General features: G+C 35.7%; 1 protein-coding gene across 4 annotated transcripts in view; it reads right to left on the reverse strand.

Annotated features, from left to right (window-relative positions):
• Positions 1-22,644: 22,644 nt before the first annotated feature.
• LOC149836849 (uncharacterized) overlaps positions 22,645-23,819 on the reverse strand; it is a 41,371-nt gene continuing 40,196 nt past the window's right edge. For 2 of the 4 annotated variants that reach the window (XM_090007148.1, XM_090007146.1), the window contains one exon: positions 22,645-22,855. Coding sequence is in view for 2 of the 4 variants with exons in the window: in XM_090007146.1 (XP_089863272.1) it covers positions 22,836-22,855 (20 nt within the window). In the remaining 2 variants the exon portion in view is untranslated. Of the gene's footprint in view, positions 22,950-23,819 lie in introns of all 4 variants that reach the window. The other 2 variants (XM_090007147.1, XM_090007149.1) reach the window with 1 other exon arrangement.

Consider the following 23,819-nt stretch of genomic DNA (forward strand, 5'->3'; position numbering starts at 1 on the left):
TCTCTCTCTCTCTCAAATTGATGCATAACGTCGGTCATTGTTGGCCTTAGATTAGAATCAGTCTTTAACTTGCATTTGCAGTGATTAAACTGGATATTTACGACGGGAGGGTGTTCTGTGTTTCCCCCTAAGACAAATTGTGTGTTGAGGAATATCTTGTGACCCATGATAATTCATATGATAATGTTGTTTACGATGATTTTAGAATAAAATAACTTATAAAAAAATAAATAACATATGAAAAAGATAAATATACGCTTGTGCAGGTTCTTGCCTTAGTTTTTAGCTTGTATTACAACACATTGTCGCCTTCTCATTCTTGCCTTGTGTTACAAAACATTCTCGGGTTCGTTTATACCTCGTGGAGATAACTATAAATTGATCAACTGGTTCAATCATTGGTGGGCGTCATAGGGGGATTTATCAGACATATCTTTTTACAGTCTTCTCTTCTTCTTTATTTTCGTTAGGCAGTATGGAAAAAAGCAATGACGCACAAACATTCCAACAAGTCCTATTAAGAAATCGTGAGTACCTTGCCATGTTGTCAGGTTATTGTTGAAGATTGAATGTCATCGTAAGTGCCATTAAGGCGTTGTTTTGTTATTGTAGGTCGATATTAGCTTTTCGACGGTTGGAAAATTGAATATATTTTAAGACGTTAGGACTTGCTGACAAGAATGCTTGGTTACAGATGTGAGGAACGACCTCTACTCCATTCGATATTGTTCATTCACTCTATATGTAATGTAATGCAAATCACGGTTATAGTAACATATTGTCGATTTATGAGATATTATTTTATTTGTTAACATCGATTTGTAAGCTATTATGCTGAATTTCTATATTGATTTATAATATATTATGCGATATGTATATCAATTTGTAAGATATTATGTATTTTCTAGTGTCAGCTTGTAAGATATTTGTAGTATGATTTTAAAACATGTGCGTGCATAATTTATATTGTTACGTGCTTACGATGGTGATTTGTGTATTCAAATCATTGCTTATTTAGCGATTTTTATTAAAATCGCTTCACAGCATCATAGATATAATTAAATTGTTGTCACGTGAATCACTATCATCAACACACATCTACGATAAATCGTTTCTTTTATTCTCATGGTAAATAACAACTCGATGCATAGTATAAGCGAATAACAAATCATTGTTGCTTTTATACAATGATTCATTCAATCGTTTCTTCGACTTGCTTAACTAATCAATATTCGTTGTTATATGCATCTTAAATAAATTGTAGTAAACGTATGCGTTGGCTAACGTAAATTGATATATTGCTTATGACAGTGGTGAGCTTATCATCTAGTTGCAATGAAGATGATGTATCTCAATCATTGGAAAGTTATGGAGAAGTGAACATTTGTACTAATGACGCACCTAAAGAAGTGAACATGTGCACTAATGATGCACATGATAAGAAGGGTGCAGGCATTGGATTCACTGTTGACTTGAATGTTCCAACAGAAGAAATGCAATTCGATAATGAGGTAGACAATCATGACAGTACACTTGATAAAGGTGCAGACACTGAGAATGTACATGATAGTACACTTGACTCTATTCTCGTATAAGGAATGTAGTTTAATAATGAGGAAATTAGATACAAATTTTACAATGATTATGCCTTAAAACTTGGTTTCAGTGTTAGAAGGTATTCTTGGTCAAAAAATGCATAGGGTGTCGCAGTGAGAAATACATATGTTTGTTCTAAGGAAGGTTGGAAGAAGTCAAGTAAAAATTCAACAAGGAGCAAGCCAGATTCAAGATGTGATTGTCTGTTTGTCCTTTCTGATGTATTAGTTTTAGTAGTGTAAGTGGCCTGGAGTTGGTCAGGTTTTGTTCATGTTCCATGAGACCTAATTTTGCATTAGGTCTAGACACTGGATGCAAACCTCAACCTGTTTGGATTGAGTCAATCCAATTCTGGTTCAAAATTCATATTAGACCAATATAGGCTTTTTGTATACGGTTTATTTTTGCTTCAGGTCCATGCATATAGCATTTCAGGTGACAGGCAGGATGGTCAATAATGGTTTTGATCACAGTTGGGTTGGGTCATGGGAGGCCTTATTACTTGGTAATAACTTAATTTTTGAAAAGTACAATAGCTATTCATAAAGACAATAATGATGTATATAGCTATAATATAAGTTCATGTTGTTTTTTCAATAATAAGTTCATATAGTTAGGCTGGGTAAATATTCAATCAGACGAAACTAGTTAACATATGAATCAGGTACACATTGTGTATAAATATTGTCCAAGTTTGGATTTGCTAATTGGGTTCATGCCAGTCAGGTGTAGTCATCAAGGTTTTGTTGACATCGATGTTGATTGCACCAAGTTTTAATTTATAATAACATCCAATTTTATGGCTGGATGTTAAATTTGGACTTTGACCCATTAATCAAACCTAATTGGATAGTCAGGTCTAGTTTGGTCAGTTCGATGGTTCAGGTCAAGTTTTCCCTTCTCACTTAGATCTTTAGATAATATGTATTAAAAATTGAGTCGATGTGGTTATAAGTCGATTTGTATTTATCAAGTTACCTCGATTTATACTCTACCAATAAACATCGTGTTAATTTGTTTTTTCTTTCTCTTTTTCCCCTTTTATCAATCATTGTGTAAATCATGATAGGACAAATCATTTTCGACTTGTACTTTAAAGTCATCAAGTAACATGTCAACTTGTGCTTTAAGATCCAAGTGGCTTGTATTGATCCAAGTTAGTTGTGAGATATAGATGTTGCAACATATATCATGATTTACACAATGACGTTTATGTTCGCCACAACAATTTTCCTTTGTTACTAAAATATTGTTATAGTATAAAACTTAAATCGATATAGTTGTAAGTCGATTTATATTTATCAAGTTACCTCGATTTGTACTTTACAAATAAACATCATATCGATTTATTTTTTCTTTTTCTTTTTTGCCTTTTATCAGTCATTGTGTAAATCACGATAAGACAAATCATTTTTGACTTGTACTTTAAAGTCATCAAGTAGCATGCCAACTTTTACTTTCAGATCCAGGTAGCTTGTATTGATCCAAGCTAGTTGTGAGATATAGATGTTGCAACATATATCACGATTTACGCAATGACGTCTATGTTCGCCAGAACGATTTGCCTTTGTTACTAAAATATTGTTATAGTATAAAACTTAAGTCGATATGGTTGTAAGTCTATTTATATTTATCAAGTTACCTCGATTTGTACTTTACCAATAAACATCATATCGATTTATTTTTTCTTTCTCTTTTTGCCTTTTATCAGTCATTGTGTAAATCACGATATGACAAATCATTTTCGACTTGTATTTTAAAGTCATCAAGTAGCATGTCAACTTGTACTTTCAGATCCAGGTAGCTTGTATTGATCCAAGCTAGTTATGAGATATAGATGTTGCAACAAATATCATAGTTCATCTACACGATTTACAACCACAAATGTTTCATAGATACATCGTGACCAATGGTTTGACTTAGATACAATATATGACCATCATCATCGAAGTTTACATAGAAGATGCCATCATCATTGTAGAAATCGCTACTTATTTAAATGTATAAATCGTTCATGCTTCAAACATACAAATCATTGTAGAAATCGCATCGTTCATAAGTATATATCATTGTAACGTTTGAGCTTCATAAGTAAACATCGTTGTACAAATCGTGGTAACTTCATAATTCATAACACTATAAGAAAAACATTAATTAGCCACAGAAATTGGCGATGGATTATTTCTATCACAAAGTTGTGATGGATTAGCGAGAGAAAAGTAGTCGCTAAAATTGAAATTTGTTGCGGAATTAACGAGAAAAAAGTTGTGTCAAAATCCGTCACTAATTAGCGATGGAAAAGTTTTGTGTCAAACTCCGTTGCAACTTAGTGACAAATTAGCGACAGAATTTTTTTGTCGCTGCTTAGCAACGAATTTTGACACGGAACTTTTCCGTCGCTATTTTTTGATATAAGCTCATCTAAGGCGCGAAATTCTCTCTCTCTCCTCACTCTTTGATTACATCCAAATCAGCTTCTCAGTAAGAGAACCCTAAACCTATGTCGGCCCCTTAACCTACGCCAACCCCTTTACCTCCATCGACCCTCCCTGCATCCGACTACCTGCCGCTAGCAGCCCACACTTAATCCACCCAGCCGTTGCTCCCTTCCCTGAGCCCTGATCCTCGCCTCACTAGAGGTCACCCGACGCCAAGACCCCCATGCACCATCTGTCGTTGGCAACACCCTCTGCCTTTTGGCCCCCCTCATGTCTCTCTCTCTCTCTCTCTCTCTCTCTCTCTCTCTCTCTCTCTCTCTCTCTCTCTCTCTATATATATATATATATATATATATATATATATATATATATATATATATATATATATATATATATATATATATATATATATATATATATATATATATATATATCTTCGTCTCCTGTTTTTCGGCCGACAGGCAGAGGCTGCATGTCCACTATTTTTTTTCAGCCGACAGGCACGGGCTGCTCCCCAGCTTGTCTCTCTTTTCCCACCGGCAAGCAGGGACACCCCTGCCAGTTTTTTTGACAGGTCGGCAAGGGAGACACCCCCTGGCGCCTGTGACAAAGAATGAGGTAGGGGCTTTGGGCACCTCCCTCATTCTTTTCGACAGGCAGGGGCTTTGCCCCTACTACCTGAGTGTTTCTGGCATGTAGGGGCAAGGCCCTTGCCCCACCCGTTCCTTCTTTTTCGCCAGAAAGGGGTCGAGTTCCCTCTCTGTCTTCTTTTTCTTGGGTTTTGATGGAGGGGCTTAGCCCCTTTTCATTTTTTCTTCTTCGTAAGGGAGGGGCCGAGACCCCCTCCTTATTGCTTGAGTTACGAGAGAGGGGTTCAGCCCCAACTGTGCCTCCCCTCTCACTGCCACCTTCGTCCCTCTTCGTCATATATAAATATGCATTGCAATATATAAATGTGCATTGTAGATACGTAGCTGAGCTAATTGCGTGATGCTTAGTATTGAGCATCGTATGCGGCTAAAAATGTAATGCAAAAAGAAATATGAAAAAAATGCAAAAGAAAAAGCAATGCAAATTGGGTAAATACCCGTGGTGAGTAAGTGATGCAAGTGCATCACATGTTATTTACTTTATTGGATGCAACACTTTCTTGTTCACATACTTACTTAGTTGTGGATATCTAGGATTGCTTTGCTGGAGTTCAGAGATCATGCTGAGCATGATTTAAATATATAGAAATAGAAGTATTCTTATTTTTGTAGTTTGGAGTCCATGCTAGTCATGGTAGTAGTTAGTGGGATATTGGAGCGTGTTTGTTGCAGGTACATGTTTGACATTATTGTGATATGAGTGATTGAATGTATTACAATGTTTGACATGACTGTATCCATGCTTGCATAAAGTTATTTTCAAATTAATTACGACCTCCATGTGAAATTGTATTATGAAAACATGCTTAAATTGAATATATCGTGTTTATGAATATGATTTCATCTTTCTAAATATCTTTATGATATATATATATATATATGTGTGTGTGTGTGTGTGTGTGTGTGTGTGTCGTGTATCTATGCTTGCATAAAGTTATTTTTTAATTAAATATGCCCTCTATGTGAAATTATATTATGAAAAGATGCTTAAATTAAATGTATCATGCTTATGAATGTGATTTCATCTTTCTAAATAACTTTGTGATATATATATATATATATATATATATATATATATATATATATATATATATATATATATATATATGTGTGTGTGTGTGTGTGTGTGTGTGTGTGTGTCGTGTATCATGTATTCATGCTTGCATGAAGTTATTTTCGAATTTATTATGCCCTCTATGTGAAATTATATTATGAAAACATGCTTAAATTGAATGTATTGTGTTTATGAATGTGATTTCATCTTTCTAAATATCTTTGTGATATATATATCTAACAATGCATAATAAATTTGATATTTTTTTCATCGATGCATTATTATGATTCTCTTTTAACTGGTGAAGATAATATCTGTAACATTATAAGATAAAATGACTGTGAACCGTGAATGGATGTATCGTAGGATAATGGATAATGAGGTATTGCTTGAATATATGGATAGTGTTGACAATTTTATTGAATTTTCAACGAAAAGTATCAGTACAGTGGATCTCATCGGTTGGATCAGGTACCTCTACACGATGTGTAAGAATAATCGATTTGTAGAACCTCATGGCGTTAGACATCACCTATACAGGAAGAGTTTTATGAGTGGTTATCAGAATTAGATGTTTCATGGTGAAGAATTTTAGAACAATTTTGACATACGAGTAGATGTGGTGCGCGATAATCCATATATGAATTTGATATTTGATGTTGCAGGACCAGAACTGAGTTCTGCTATGGGTCCTAGTGATGTACAAATTGGGGTAGAGGAAGAAGCAGCAAACGATGTAACTAGTAGATTTTATGACTTACTTAGAGATGTTGATGAGCCAATGTGGAATGATTGCGAGAGTCACACTATCTTGTCTGCAGTTCTTCAACTACTGAATTTGAAGTCAGAGTATAATTTGAGTCAATCATGTTTTGACCCTCTATAATCTATTGTGAAGACTATGTTGCCCAAAGATGAGAAATTACCATAAAATTTCTATCGTGCGAAGGTTACGATCAACGCTTTAGGTATGGGGTATTAAAAGATAGATGATTGTCCAAATCATTGCATGTTGTATTTCAAAGATCAAGAAAATCGTAGATCATGTCCGTAGTATGGGCATCCTTGATTCAAATCAAAGACAAGGAGCAATGGTAGCACGAAGTCAAAAGAAGTGTCATATAAGTCACTCCGCTACTTTCTGTTCACCCTTATATTGCAATGATTGTATATGTCTTCGAGAACAACTAAACACATGAGATGTCATGCAAATAAAGTTTGACATGATGAAGACAAGATCACGCATTCTGTTGACGCAGAAGTTTAAAAGTACTTTAATCGTACTCATCAGACCTTCGCAATGAAAGTAAGATTTACAGATGAATTTAATCCATTTGGGGCTAGATCAACCCCATACGCGTGTTGGCCAGTATTTGTCACCCCATACAACCTTCTTCCAAGCTTGTGTATAAAGCGTCAAAATCTTTTCTTGTCTCTATTTATCCCTGATCTGACCTCTCTGGGCCAAAATCTTAAGGTATATTTAAGGTCATTGATTGATGAGCTAAAAATATTGTGGGATGATGGTGTTCTCACGTACGATGCCCATAAAAAACAAAACTTTAATATGAAAGTTGTTGTTCTATGGATAATTAGTGACTTCTCTGTGTATGGTATATTATCTGGTTTAAGCTCACATGAGAGGTTGGCATGTTTGTACTTCATGGAGGATACAAAATCTTTTAGATTGATGCATGGAAGGAAGTCGTGCTGGTTTGATTGTCACCGTCGATTTCTACCCAGCAACCATCTGTTTCGACGACAAAGAAATGTGTTTCGATTATGCATAACTGAAATAGAAGGTTCACTCATACGGTTGTCTGGCATAGAGGTTTTAAGACGATTGTGATACTTTTCATATGGATTGACAGATGCCTGTAATTCGACGCCCTTACTTGGATTTGGGAATCATCACAATTGGAAAAAGAAATCTATATTTTGGGAACTACCATATTGGCCGACCTTATTGATACGATATAATTTGAATTTGATACATGTGGAAAAAAATGTGTTTGATAACGTGTTCAACACGATAATGAATGTCAAAAGAAAAATGAAGGATAATTCGAAGTCCCATATGGATTTAAAAGTAATATGTAAAAGACCAGAATTAGAACTCCAAGAGTATATTGGCAAAGTACTGAAACCACAGGCAAGGTACGTGCTTGAAACAGATCAAGTAAAGAAGGTATGTCAGTGGTTGAGACAGTTGAGATTTTCAGATGGATACGTCTCTATCATTTCTCGGGCTGTGAAGATAGACGAGGAACAATTATATGGGTTGAAGAGCCATGATTGTCATATCATTATGCAACGGTTGATTCTTCTAGCATTTCATGATATGTTAGACAAATCTATATGGGGGGGTATTATCCGAGTTGAGTAGATTTTTTAGAACATTGTGTGTATCAAAAGTTGTAGTAACTGAGGTAAAGAATCTCGAGGATTCTATCGTCACCACTATTTGTCAGCTAGAAAAAATATTTTCGCCAGCATTTTTCGATGTTATGGAACATGTGATCATACATTTGCCATATGAACTTAGGGTCGGTGGTCCTGTGCAATATCAGTGGATGTACCTATTTGAAAGGTATATTTTTATTTATACTTTTCTCTCTAATGCTATTGGAAATTTATTGTATTACGAGATGTATATTATTGACAGATGCATGTTTGACCTAAAAAAAAGGTTTAGAATAAAGCAAGAGTGGAGTGTTCAATTTTTTAGGCATACACTTTAGAAGAGATTTCAAATTTCTCATCTATGTACTTTGAACCTCACATTCCAACATGTTACACTTGCCCACCTCGTAATGATGATGGAGAATAATTTACTGTGGCTGACAAACTATTGATATTTCAACCACTTGGGCATGCCTTTGGCAGTTGCCGATCAAGACTCTTGCAAGATCGAGAGCAAGATGCAATACATATCTATATCATTTTTAATTGCTCAACGATCGACCCCTACATCGAGTAAATATACTTAATATGTAACACTAAGTTCTATACGTGCGTACATGGTTTGGTAATATAAATATTTGTTAAGTGCAGATGATTTGATATGGAGTTACGAAGAGAACTTTCACATCTCAGTGATTCAGAAGTACAGAAAGAAGTGAAAATAAGTTTGGGGCATGCTTGAAAGAGTTGGTAAGGATGATGACATGCACTCTTTCTGTGTAGACAACAATATGTTACTTAATTGGTCGTGATCATAGTCATTGTTTATGCTTGTAGGTCCGCCATGGTGATGTTAATGATCAAGGAATATGTGATTTACAAAATGATCTGACCAAAGTTGTGTAATGTTACAACGGGTACATCGTAAATGGTTATCGATTCCATATAAAACACTACGGTGTAAACAAGTCAATGATGAATAGTGGCATGTGTGTCAAGGGTAGCAGCTACGGTGAAAATGAATATGACTACTACGGTGTTATTGAAGAAATAATGGAGTTGACTTACTTAGGCATAAATAACACAATAACTATATTCAAGTGTCATTGGTTTGATCCCACAGGAACAAGAGTCGACAAAGCTTCAGGCATTGTGGAGGTGAATCATAAATCAAGGTTTGGAGCATATAAATCATTCATATTAGCCTTGCAAGCTCAACAAGTTTACTATACTTTATATCCGAATACAAGAAAGTCACATAGAAATGAATGGTCGGCAGTTTACAAGGTGAAGTCTAAACTATACCCCAAGTATGATCAGTTACAGGAAGACAAGATTGCTGAAAAGGGTGATTACTATCAATCAGATGATATGTATGACTTTTCTTATGGTCACGATATCACACATGGTCTGCATGTCATATCTTCATTGTTCGATAGCACACGTATGAAAGAATGTGATCCAAATGATACACCAAGTGGATGGACGCCCAACGAAGAAGAAGACAAAGAGGAGGAAGAGGAAGAAGAACAATATGAAAGTCAAACAAGTGTTGAGAAACCATACTCGAGCTAGTGAAATACATCTTGTAATACATACTACAACACTTTCTCATATGCTCTTATGTTTGTATTTCGGAGACCATACTAGTCATGGTTGTAGTTAGCAGGATATTGGAGTATGTTTGTTGCAGGTACATGTTTGACATTGTTGTGATATGAATGATTTGAATGTATTGCAATGTTTGATGTGACTGTATGCATGTTTGCATGAATTTATTTTTTATTTGATTATGTATCCATATTCATAAAATTGTATATCATGTTACATTTCATGCATACTTATCATGTACATGCATAATTCATGCATAGTTATAAAACTTATTCATGTAGGACCTTTAAATCTTTACATTTCATGCATATGTCATGTCCATAATAAGATCAAGAGTTATGTAACTGATCCAAATAATATTTTTATTTGTTAGAATATGGTTCGTGGAGGTCACAGTGGTTCAGCACCCAGTGGTGGAGGATCAAGTGGAGGCTGTGATAGTCAGTCTCAGCCTTCGTCTTTACGTAATGCTTCGATAGGTATATCATTTAAATAATTATATACTTGATTAGCTTAAATATGCATTATGTGAATTTCTAACTCATTTTTCTATAAATGATGTTTCACGTGTACATGACCCACCTACACCAGCTATTCATACACATCACGAGACAATGTTGGATGCAGGGTTTTCTTAGTCTGACACATGATGACTCATTTAAATAGTATATATCGATAGTCGACCGTAAGTATTTTATTTTCACTTATCAAATACTTATCTTATAAATAGTGTATATCGATAGTTGATTGTTAATATATATCAATTCATATGCAGTGCGAGATTCAAGCCACAAGAAGTAATATGAGAAATTAGGATCGATCGCTCAATGAAAAGAGTACCTGAAGAAGGTGTTGGACAGATTATGATCCTCATTCATGGTATACAATCGTTTATCATAGCTAATGTATTTCATATTTAATTTTTTGTTATAGTCATGTATACTAACTTTCTGAAATTATTGGTAGGCTTCGAATTGCTTCGCGACTGCGAAGGAGGAGCAGAATGCGAAGCGGGTATGGCAGAAGGTGGCTGTCAGTCGATTTGCCAACATTCTGCACAATATGAAGACTGCAACAATAAAAGCATTTGGTGGGATAGATGATGCACTACAGTGGAAGGGTCATAGCCCTACTACTACCAGGTCAGATTATTGGGATGCAATGTGCAACAAGTGGGCGAGCGATGAATTTTAAAACTGCTCAGCAAAGGCTGCACAAAACCGAGCAAAGATGCTTGATACCCATCTACACACAGGTGGATCTAAGACTTTTGGGAGCCACCAGAAGAAAAAGGCAACTCATCAATATATATTGTCAAATTTATAAGTATTGTTGCATACTTTTTAATTGATTTTTTTATCAATTAACCTCGCAGTGGCAGAAAAATGAGGCATTGTGTCTTACAAGGATGTGTTTATTGAAACACATAAATGTAAGAGCATGAAAGAGTTTGTATCAGAGAAGGCGAGAGCGATAATGATATGTATTTATTGTATTAATAAATATTATAATCGATAAGTTACCATGAATATTGTAATTCTTAATTATTAATTCATACTGTAATCATTATTTTGTAGGAGTCATACGAGCAGCAGATAGTAGAGCGACATGGCGATGACTCCACTCAGCATCGGCCTTTTCATCCTGCAACATGGGTGACTGCAATCGGTAAACCAAAAAAGGGTCGTGTGTTCGGGTTTGGGAGTAATATGAACACCACACCAGTGGTTGCCTCCTTCAGCCAGGGTTCTCAGAGTTCTCTCGCCAGCATCAACTCCCAACGTCTGATTGACCCTACTAATTCTTGGGATGGTGTTTGACAGCTTGTCAGTGCATGACTTTTTATATTAATCGATTTTCGATGTTGTTCGTAATCAGTTGTGCAACTTTTTTGGGGACAAAAGAACTTCGTCTGCAGGTGCCCGTCAGGTATAAAAGTTGCATGTCATTTGTTTCATGTTGTTAGATTTCAAGCTAGTATATGCATGATTTCATCACATATGAGCATGATTTTATCACTATGAAATTGTTTGACTACCTTATAACACATATATGCATGATTCAATCACTATGAGAGTTTTTTGACAACCTTAAAACACATATAAGCATGATTTCATCACTATGTAAGTTTTTTGGCTGCCTTATAACACATATATGCACGATTGAATCACTATGAAAGTTTTTTTACAACCTTAGAACACATATATGCATGATTGAATCACTATGAAAGTTTTTTGACAACCTTAGAACATATATATATAAGCATGATTTCATCACTATGAAATTGTTGACAGTCTTATAACAGATATATGCATGATTGAATCACTATGAAAGTTTTTTGACAACCTTAGAACGCATATAAGCATGATTTCATCACTATGAAAGTTTTTTTACTGCCTTATAACATATATGTGCATGATTGAATCACTATGAAAGTTTTTTGACAACCTTAGAACACATATATAAGCATGATTTCATCACTATGAAATTGTTTGACTGTCTTATAACAGATATATGCATGATTGAATCACTATGAAAGTTTTTTGACAACCTTAGAACACATATAAGCATGATTTCATCACTATGAAAATTTTTTTACTGCCTTATAACACATATATGCATGATTATGATACATAACACATTTATTTGACAGCCTTATAAACCATATATGCATGCTTGAATCACTATGACATTTTTTTGACAACCTTAGAACACATATCTGCATGATTGAATCACTATGAATTTTTTTGTTAGCCTTAGAACACATATCTGAATTATGTTAATGTCCTTCACTTTATTGCTAGTCTATGTGTCATTCATCCATGTTACTTTGATTGTCTTAGATTAGGTACATTGCATATAATTTATTTCATTATATTTTGTTTATCAATACTAACCTTTCGGTCCTCTTGTAGGATGCTGGAGATAATCAGCGTAGAGGAGCTGATGGAGGCATGGATGAAGGGGTAGATCGAGACAATGAAGAGGATGATGCTCTGAATCTTGGCGATGATTAGATTCATGTGTTGAATTTGTTGCACCTTCTTGTTATTTCAAACGAGATGCTTTGTATATGTTCACTTGTAAATAATTAGAACTTGGCGAGGATTATAGTGGATCGATAAATTTTTCCCTTGTAACTTGTGTTAAATTTGTTTCATCTGCTTTGTATATGTATTTTTTATGTGTACTTTATTTTTTATATGCAGGATATATAAATTATATAACGAGAAAAAAAATTGATATTTATATTTCAAACATTTTTTTTAATTTTTTATTTTATTTTTTGTGACAGATTAGCGATGGATATTATCCATCGCTAATTAGTATCGGTCTCTAATTTAGTGACGGATTAGGGATGGATATTTATCCATCAGAAAACTAAATTGGTCGATGTTTTGCGAGAGATTGTAATCCATCGTAATTTCGTCGCTACAATAGCGACGGAATAAGCGACAGATGTGTATCTGTCGCAAAACCAAATCTCTGTGAATTAACGACGACCTCACGACAAATCATGGCATTCGCTAATTCATCGCAAATTAGCAATGGAAGTAGCGACAGATATTTTCTGTCGCTAATTAGCGACTAAGAAATTACGATAAAAGTTATCCATCACTAAATTGTTTGACGATGGATTTATGATGGATTAGCAACAGATTACATCTATCGCTAATCCACAGATTTCTTATAATGTAAATACACATCGCTACTACTTCAAATGTATAAATTGTTGTTGCATCGAACGTACAAATCGCTATTGCATTAAATATATAAATCATTGTTGCATTCAAACGTACAAATTGTTGTAAAAATTTAGCCTCCATAAGTACATATCGTTATAATGTTTGGCATTCATAATAACAAATCATGCTAACTATTTTTTGATGCCCAGAAGGTGGATAGGTACAAATCAATTTGTTTCAGTATGAAAATAGGTGTCAGTTAGCATGAATAGTACAACCAATTGTAAGATTTAGCATTCAGATTTATAATTCGATTTGTTTATATAACAAAACCTTATACGAAACTCACCGAAATGACAGAGGTATTGGTAATCCGATAGTGGTGGAGAAACACCCAGAAGGTAGATGTAGTTGATGGTGGCAATGATGCTCCCACTGTGCAAACAATGGCAAAGGTTGCTTTGATGGCAGCAGACGACGGCAAAGGGTGCTCCGACGACAACAGACGATGACAAAGGGTGCATTGTCAAAGGGAGCTCCATATATAACAGATGGTACCTCGTCAAAGAGTGATCTGCAGCAGCATAGGAGTTTACTACTTATGGCGAAAACAGAACGTTTGGACTTTAAAGAGTTAAGATCATCCTCCCTTTTCTAGATAGAGGACATTTGTCCTTTGCTCGAACCGTCGTTTCATGGCAGAAATGGCAGAAAAGGGTACTTAAGTCTTTGCAATCGCACTAGACTCTGATGCTAAGTGATGCTGACACACACGGGGATACGAGCTCTATATGCTTATATATGTGGCACTCATTCAGACCCCCGAACACGCACTTGCGTGTTCGGAGGGGGGGGGGTATAACCTGCTTCGATTTATGATTGTCAACAAGTCGCTCAAAGCCAAGTCAAGGTTGACCAGGACCTGCCCATATAACTAATAACCAGATTCATGTTTTGTCAGGTCACGAAAATAGAATCCCAAACTCAGATAACATAATTTTAGAAATTTATTTTTATTAATATATATATATATATATATAATACTCAATTCGTGTTGAGTAACTAGCAAAAATAGTGACCCAAACCTAGCCTGCATCTTGCTTGGGTCGGGTTTGGGTTGACCTGAATATTATTCAGGTTAGCACTTTACATGGCCATACCCAAGAATTCGGGTTTCGGTCAAGTACCCAATATAAGCTGGACCTTTGACAACCTTAGGTACATTCAACCAAATCAGAGGGGCATACGTGTACAAGGATGAATGGTGGGTATAGAACAGTGATCAAGATATGCTAAATTTGTGGTAACCAGTAACTAACTTACAACTTACATGTATTTTCTTTTCCTTCCAACTTGAGTAAGAAATGAATTTAGAGATGTGCATATCATATGCACACTTAGCACAACAGAATATCGAAAGCAACAAAGTTGAACAGGTTAATAGATTGGGACAACGGCAAAGTCTTTAGTGTATGAGCATTCAAGCCTATGAAAGACAGGTATGTCTCCCTTCTGTGATGAGCGCCCAAGCAGTCGAGGGTTGATATAGCTAGCTACGCATTCGAATAAAAATTACAGACATTAGAGTAAGCATTGAGTTTAAAAGACACGTCGAACAAAGGGTATATTACATTTTAATACATGTGGGACCCATGAAACGCAGTGCATGCCCCACGGGTAACTTTCTGCTATAATGGAGAAGGCCTTTCGTCCCCCAACCTATGTTAGTTATTATTTTGATGTAGTGAAACTCACTAGGAATCACCATCGTTCAACATGCACTCATCGAGTCCCTCGCAAAGGTGCAAGATTAGGTGGCAAGGCGAGCGATAAGAGCAGGCCCCGTGCATGCCTCCTAATGCCTATGAAAAAATTGCATACTCGTGAGCTCCTCCATGCACCCCGATATGCTACTCATGAGATATAAGGAACCTTTCTCTTAACTTGCATTGGTACACCACCTCATGAACAAGCTGCAAGCAACACAAGCAAGCACACAAGTGGTGCGGCAAAGCACCAAGCAAGCAAGCAACCAAAGAGGGGGACTCGTTGGTAGTTAGAGTTCCCTTTGAAAGCCCACTCTCCAAAAAGTGTCTCACCTCACATTGCCCCACAGTGAGTCTCCATGCCACTTTTGTGCCATGTCTGTAAGTGTCGCTTGGCCAACTTATGAATACAAGTTGTATTTTTTGGACATTGTGTCGTTGCTCCTTCAGTTGCTTGTGTGGTGCCTTGCCGCATCACTTGGTGCTTGTGTGTGTTGCTTGCAAATTGTTCATGCTCTTTGGTGATTGCCTGCCATATTGCTTTCTTTTATGGCTTCATGTGTGGTCATTTCTCTCAAGTTGTTGCTTGCCCACGAGCCTCTAGCCTCATTGGGCCTCTCAAGTGCTGAGAGCATTGATTGGGCATTCGCTCCTCGGTAGTGGCCTTCGATATGCTGCCTCTTACAAGTCGCTTCTGCTCCTCGGTGCTGCCTCTCAACGCACCACCTTAGGTCGTTCTAGCATGCCACTTTCTCTCCACAGGCTTGCCTAGTCCATATCTTGGGTGCCACACGAACCTCTGAAAAAAGGTCATGACAAGGATGAAATGATATTGAATATCAATGTGCTTGCATTTATCATGAGAACCAGGATTATGCACCAAAAATATGGCACTTTGGTTATCACAAAACACTGACACTCCCTTCTGCTCAACATGGAATTCTCCAAGCAATCTAGTAAGCCCAATTGCTTTTTTAGATGCAGGAGTCAATGATATGTACTCAGCTTTCATAAAAGACAACACTACCACCGATTGCAATTTTGACGACCAACTTACTACTCCATCTTTCAAAGTGAACAACACATACCCAGTAGTAGACTTCCTTTCATCCAAGTGACCCACATAATCTGAATCAACATATCATGTAACTTTTAAGTTCTTATCATTATAACAAATTCTAAACTCACTAGTGTCCTTCAAGTATCAAAGAATTTACTTCACAGTTGTTCAATGATCATGTCCAGGATTTGACATATATCTACTAACTCTCACTGCGTGCTATGTTAGGTTTGGTGTTCACCATAGCAAATATAAGGCATCCTACTACCTTTTGTGCTTCAATGCTTAGACATTGTTTTGAAGACAAATACATATGTACAGGAAATTGGGTACTCACTAGTTTAACATCTTGCATGTTGAAGCACTAAAAAGCTCGCACATAACTCCTCTAAGTTAACCAAATCTTCTTGTTTTTTCTATCTCTAAGTATATTCATCCCAAATCACTCCTAAATCTTTCATTTCAAACTCCCTAGCCAGTTGAGCTTTTGATGTTTTAATCTTTATCTTTATTTTGTCCTATAACAATCATGTTATCAATATATAATAACAAGATAATAAAGCTACCATCATCATGACTATGAAAATAAACACAATGATTAGCTTTAGATCTACGAAAATTCAAGCTCGTAATGAAATTGTTAAACCACTTGTACCATACAGCGATTTCTTGTGCTTACAAACCAAGTCCTCCTTGCCTTTTCCAACAAAACCATCAGGTTGGGTCATGTAAATATCCTCTTAAACTCACCATATAAGAAAGCAGTTTTTACATCTAATTGTTCTATTTTCAAATCAAGAATAGCAAACATGGCCAAAACAACTCTATTGGTGGTCACGTGCATTACAGGAGAAAATATTTCATTAAAGTCAATACTTGATTTTTGAGCATAACCTTTTGGAACCAATTGAGCACATTACCTCTCAACAACATCATTAGGACCTTTCCTTTTTTTTTCAAGATCCACCTGCAACCAATTGCTTTTCTTTCTTATGGCAATTCAACAAGATCCCAAGGCTTATTCTTTCAAAGTGCTTCCACCTTCTCTTCCATGGATGATCTACAAAGAGTCACATCATCCATTTCACATGTCTCATTATATGTAATTGGTTCACCTTCTTCAGTTAAACAAGCACAAGATAAGATATAATCATCATACTTGATAGGAGCTCTTCTAACTGGATCTGACCTTTTAACTTCATTACCACTTGAAGGTGGTTCTAGTGCATCTGTTGTAGGTTCTTGTTGTTGACAAGTAGTTTGCCGAGTATCGTGCAAGTACTCAATCTCAACAATCTTGTCATCTGTTGTATTCTTTTTTTTTGCATGAATTTTTTATTGAAAATAACATCTCAGCTAGTAATAATCTTGTGGTCAGTAGGAACCCACAACTTGTACCCCTTTGCTCCATCTTCATAGCCAAGAAAAATACACTTCTTGGATTTTTCATCCATCTTACTTCTCTTCTCTTTTGGAGTCAAGGCATATGCATCACAACGAAAAATACAAAGAAATGAGTAATCAACAGGCTTATTCGTCCAAATCTTTTATGATGTCTTATAGTCATGAATAGTATTAGGAGACCGGTTAATAAGGAAACAAGTTGTGATAATCGCCTCTTCTTAAAAAAATTGTTTTATAACTACAGTACTCATTTTACACCTACCATGCTCTAAAATGGTATGATTCATGCTTTCAGAAATATCATTTTGTTGAGATGTACTAGAAAGTATGAATTGTCTAGCAATACCATGCATACTTTCTTGAGGTTCCTCCACCTTAGCCTCCTCCCTTTGTTGAAGTTCTTCCTCTGCCTTTCCTTTGTTGAGGTTCCTTGTCTGCCTTCTCACAATCAACAACCTTACTCTCAACCTTAGCATTGGCTGTATTATTTTCATGAGGCGGATCTTCTCTCTTCTCAATACTCTTCACCTCGGTCTTGGCATCATTCCCTTGTTAAGGTTCTTCTTTCATCCTTTCCACCCTCGTGGTGTTCATCCTCTTCCTTTCTATCGCATCATTGCCACAGCATGTGACTACATCTCTTACTTCCTTCAATTAAGCTTGTAGGTTAGCAACTATCGAGGAATCCAAAGTCAATGGCTCTATACACTCCTTAACCATTGACTTCTCACTAACATCAACCTCTTTAGATGTTTCTTGGACGAAAGGCATGATTATGAATATAAATGCATTATCTTTTTTTACAACAAGATTTTTTTTACTAAAGCCTTTTTTTTAGTAAATACGTCTTGAACGAAAGGCATGATTATGAATATAAATGCATTATGAATATAAATGATTAACAATCTCAGTCTTATCTTACTAATGTTGCATTTTTTGTAAGTTATATCAGAAACCCATGTTCTTGGCCATATAATAGGTTTCATGTATCAAGTCTTTTTTGTACCTCACAGTATGAACCATCATTCATTTAGTATTGTTTTTTGAAAAAAATAGTACTAAAGATGGAGCAACTTCAGTATATTACACAAGGTTTATGATAAAGAGAGTAAATTCAAATAGCCTTTTTTAGCATGTACATATCCTACCTCTTTCTCTTATCTATAAGAGGGGGTTGTTGGTGCCTCTATAACAGTTTCTTTATTCATCATCTTTATAATAAAAGATGCATAATTTTATACACAACCAAATCCAAAGACAGAGGTGAACAAGTAGGCAAAGGAGACACAAAATCGAATTACAAAAATAAAACATAATAAGCTATAAAAAATGCAAAAATTATGTCATTGTGCTCTATTTATTTTTATAATATAAGATAAACAACCCAAATCGATGATAGAGACATACCAAATTAAAAAAAAAGTGGGCAAAGAAAACTCATATAAAATTGAATCAAACAAAAAAAAATGAAATATGTTATTAAATATGCAAAAATAACTTGAGAACCATGCCATTATTTCACAAAATAATTGATTCATGTCACTGTTTCAAAAAATCATTAATTTAATTGTTATAAAGAATGAAACTTATATTTACTAGAATATCTCATCGTTGACGATGTGTCGGATGCTCAAAAACTTGTCGATGATATGTCATCACATGATGAAGATAAGGCCAGAAAAATTACACCTTATAGGAAAAAACTTGTTAGGGAAACAGGTTAAGGACCACAAAACCCTTGCTAAGAAACCCTAATTTTATGCAAAAATGACCTCAAATACAAAAAAGAGCTTTCATACATATGAAGTATCACATTTAATGCTTGTATGAAGATTTGCAAACATTATAGGAGAGGATGAGGAAATTCATAGAAATGTCATGAGAATATTTGTGAATTGTGTGTTGAATATTGAATGTTCATAATATTCACAATTGAGGTTAGAAGTTACACATGTATGGAAGATGTTTGCGAACATCAGTAGGACATCTGCAAATATGTGGAGGACATTCACATGCGAAGATAAGGACATTCACATCTTAATTATATTTATTTTGCATTAACAAGAGTGGCCTACATATAACGCTTGCGAATGCGAGACTTTTGCAGATATACGGTCAGACTTTATGCGATTTTAGTTAAAAGAGGTTCACATGTTATGTGCACGAAGGTAAGGATGTTTGTAACATATGTTTGTGAATGTTAGAACACACATTTGTGAATGTACATTCAAAATTTATGTAAATTTTACTTAAAGGAGGTTTGCATGGTATCTATGCAAAGGTCATGACGTCTACAAATGTGTGACACAAATCTGCTGAACTTTAATAAAAAAACATGCAAAGTTTAAAGACAATCGCAAGATAGATTTGCAAAGGTCGAACCTATATTTGCAAGCGCACTTCTTAACTTTAAAATTCTTCAACCAACCCCATCACCCACCAGGGATCTTGCTGCTTCAGTCTTGAGACAAGGGACATGCACCCTTTGCATCAAACCCCCAACATCCTTCAGCTACAATGCCTGCCAGGTGTGCAAAGCCTTTATGAGCATGGTCCCAGACTTGCTACTAATGGTTTGGCAAGCACGTCTTATCGAATTTTCAAGTACTCACAAATTTGTCAATGATGAGAAACTTGCTATAGATGATAATAGTTTTCTCACCGATCACTTTTTGGTGTTTGGTTACTCACCGATTTCAATGGTGGGGAATGGAATTTTCTTCAGTAGAAGGTAGATTGATGAACTTTTGGGTACGTGCGCCATTTCAAATATTCTGCATATATTTGAATCTGTTATTTTGATCCCTTTTTTATTGTCTTCCAATTGTTACCCTGCTTCCCGTGAACCAAAATACTAATTTCTCCAGTTTCCAGATACGATTCGCAACATGCTATCATAGATTTAACTTGGTTAAGCGAAAAAAGAAAAAAAAGTAGGACAAATTGAGTATTATGTCGTGATCAGAACGTCGATTTGAATCCTGATCTTTGTTAATTGTTGTGTCGCAAGATTGTAACTTGGAAAACAGAAAGAAAAATCAGAAGGTTGAAAGGAAAATACTGGCTACAATCGACTATATCGTACTCTCCAGTAGAAACCAATTATTTTTTCACCTTTTTTTAGGTGAATCATGCCTTGTGAATATGATCTACGTGGTTACTTTAGTCAAAATCCTATTTTGAATTATTCAATCGCATTGTGTAAATTCGTTAACTAGACAATCCGCAACACACAAACAGCGCTTTTATATCGAAACCACTCTACAAATTTTGGTTCCTAATAAACAAACCATGAACATATCTGGTGAGATTGATTAAATGAAACCTGCATCTAAGAGTTCTGTGCTAGACAGTATGATGCAGTCGATTGTAGCCAATATAATCCGGTGGATGTGTTGTCTACAGCAACCACCATGAGATAGCTTACAGGAGCTGGCTTAATGACCTCATTGTTGGCTAAGACTAGAACCATCATGTAGAAGTGCAGAGGACACATTGAGTCTATGGTATACCTTTGTTGTTAAAACCATTGGAGAATTCTTTTCTCATGTCATAGTGTAGTATGCCAAATCACTCACACTAATTCGAGTGGAATAGCAACTGATCATCATTCAACCTTTAAACTGGTGAACAGATTGGCTGATTCACACACACACACACACACACACACACACACACACACACAGGTGTTCCAAATGGTGGAATGGAAGAATAGGACTCTTCCAGGAGGGGTTATTTTGAAGAGGATGGAAGGAACTGAGCAAATTAGAAGCTTTCCAATTTGGTGGCTTACAACATTGTTTAACATAAAAGAGGCCGAAAATGGGAAAGAAAAGGAGGAAGGTATGCAGTTTCGCTAGAAATGGATTAGGATTAGGATTAGGATTAGGATTTATCACAAAGCACCTGGTTTGGAGGAGTAAATTTTCACAAGATTATGCATGAGTTGATTGGAGGAGTGGCAAAAATCCATCTAAGCACAAGTTCAAACACTTCATCGGGCATCCCTGTGTTTACATCAAACTGGACCAGACCAGCAGTTGAACCATTTGAACTGCAGAGCCATCGGAAGAGTTGCCACACAGCTTAGTTTCTAACACATCAATTTGAAGAGAGAGAGAGAGAGAGAGAGAGAGAGAGTGTGTTGGTTGTGGTGTTGGGGGATGGTGCAACCGGGGGAGAGAGAGATTAACAAGCTCATCACAAACTTATAGACTGGTGGTTTCATGTATTAGTTGCCACCACCGTGGACATTTTTTTATGAATTTATAAAGAATATACGACACATTTATTAGCTGTATCTTTCTAAATACAAAACGAGTCTTCGTTTTTTTCTCATCTTAAAATTACTAAAATACTTATGGTTAGTGAATATCAACACACAATCATTTTGTCATTTTTTTATTTCAGAGGGGTATAAATTTGAGGTGAATGTGTTAACGTCCACGGATAGCAATACATATTAACAATTCCCACATATCCAGCTGTTTTCTAAATGGATGCAAGTATATTTTGCTATTTCAAAGTATTTCTACATTGATCCACATTTAGGTGTTCTTTGTTCTTTTCTAGCTAGTTATTGCAATTAGTTGTTTAGCAATGAAGCACTCATTTTCCATAAATTTTCCTTGTTAATAATATAATTCATTAATCCATGAAAAATCCATCCTCTGTTCTTTTATTATGACAATTTCAAAACCTGTGGAGAGACTAACCCCAACTAAAGAGACTGAGCTTTCTGCTAGTGAAATGCTACCACCCACCAGCTCAAAATAATAAAGTGCACTAAGTTGATATCCCAAAAACCTCCTGATCTCTTTCATACCAAAGAAACAAGAACCAATCAGGTAGACAAACTCTAACTTAACCACATGGCTGAAATCCTTTTTTTACCAATCAAACTTATTATACCATTTTTCTCCATATGGTAATAGGAAAACATAAATGAAAGACGGACATTTTTGTCAGACAGTATAAGAACAAAAAACTCTGACTAGGAAAGGTAGCAAATACCAATATTCTGCCATGGTTTTTGAATGAACACATTCACAAAAGTTATCATTACTTCCTAAGCCAAAAACATATACTTCAACAAGTAAAGACCACTTATTACCCAAAAATGGAGTTCATTTGTTCAGCGCATCCCAACAAAATTACATGGGCCATGTTACAGTGGTGTAGCAAAACCTGCAATAGAAGTTAAAAAGACAGATGATCCTTCCAGCTCAAATTAAGATAAGATCAATCCAGTGCATGATGCATGGTCTGTCAACCTAGATATCTGCAAGCATCAAAGAATGCACTGTCATGCCAAACCAGGATAAGGATCTAGCTGTTCTCTAAATTTTCTTAAGTTTTAAATAATATAAACACTCTTTTCTGAAAGAATGAAATTAAGCAGCTGGAACTCCAAAATAATAAAGTCAAAGGAGTTGCAGTATACATAAACGAGTTTCTGCATTCCAACAATATGTTAAGCAAAAGAAAACAGCAGAACCATAGGAGAAGAAATAGGTGCTTGATGAAATGGTATGCACTTATTCTTTATACATTAAAACTCACAGTTTGAACTTTTCACCCTCCATTCATGAAAGGCAGAACCGATGTTATCCATAATGATGGCCTATAAGCTCAGGAAAGTAAGACACGAAAGCCATCATGGTAGTTGCTCTATTAAGTTAGAGTTTCCAAGCAATATTGGTCTCTTAATTGAAGGGGCTTTCTGTTGAAGGACTGCAATAGGGCAACACAAAAATGTCTAACACAACTTTCCAAGGATCACAGTAATGGAGATACAAAAATGTAGTTTAATCAGCCTTTCCATGTCCATTTGCATATTCACTTATTGATAAAACTTTTACTCATTAAGTTCCTTCTTGTACAAAGTGAAGCAAGCTCTAAATTGATATTATCTTCTTTTACAAGATTTCGGTCGTTGGAAATTTCTAAAAACTTCTATAGCAGAATTCACTTTTGACCATAATTTATCTCCTTCGAGTTGGATGTGCTTGTAGTGATTACCAAGGTTTTTATGAGACAGATTTTACCTTCTCATGCTTTTTGCATCATACCTTGAGCTTCATACTGGAGACTTCCGAGTTTTCTAATAATCTGACATTTCCTATCATTATTGCCCTAATGGGGACGGCTA

Source organism: Nuphar pumila, chromosome 5, assembly GCF_984573655.1.
Source record: "Nuphar pumila chromosome 5, dmNupPumi1.hap1.1, whole genome shotgun sequence".
NCBI lineage: Eukaryota > Viridiplantae > Streptophyta > Magnoliopsida > Nymphaeales > Nymphaeaceae > Nuphar > Nuphar pumila.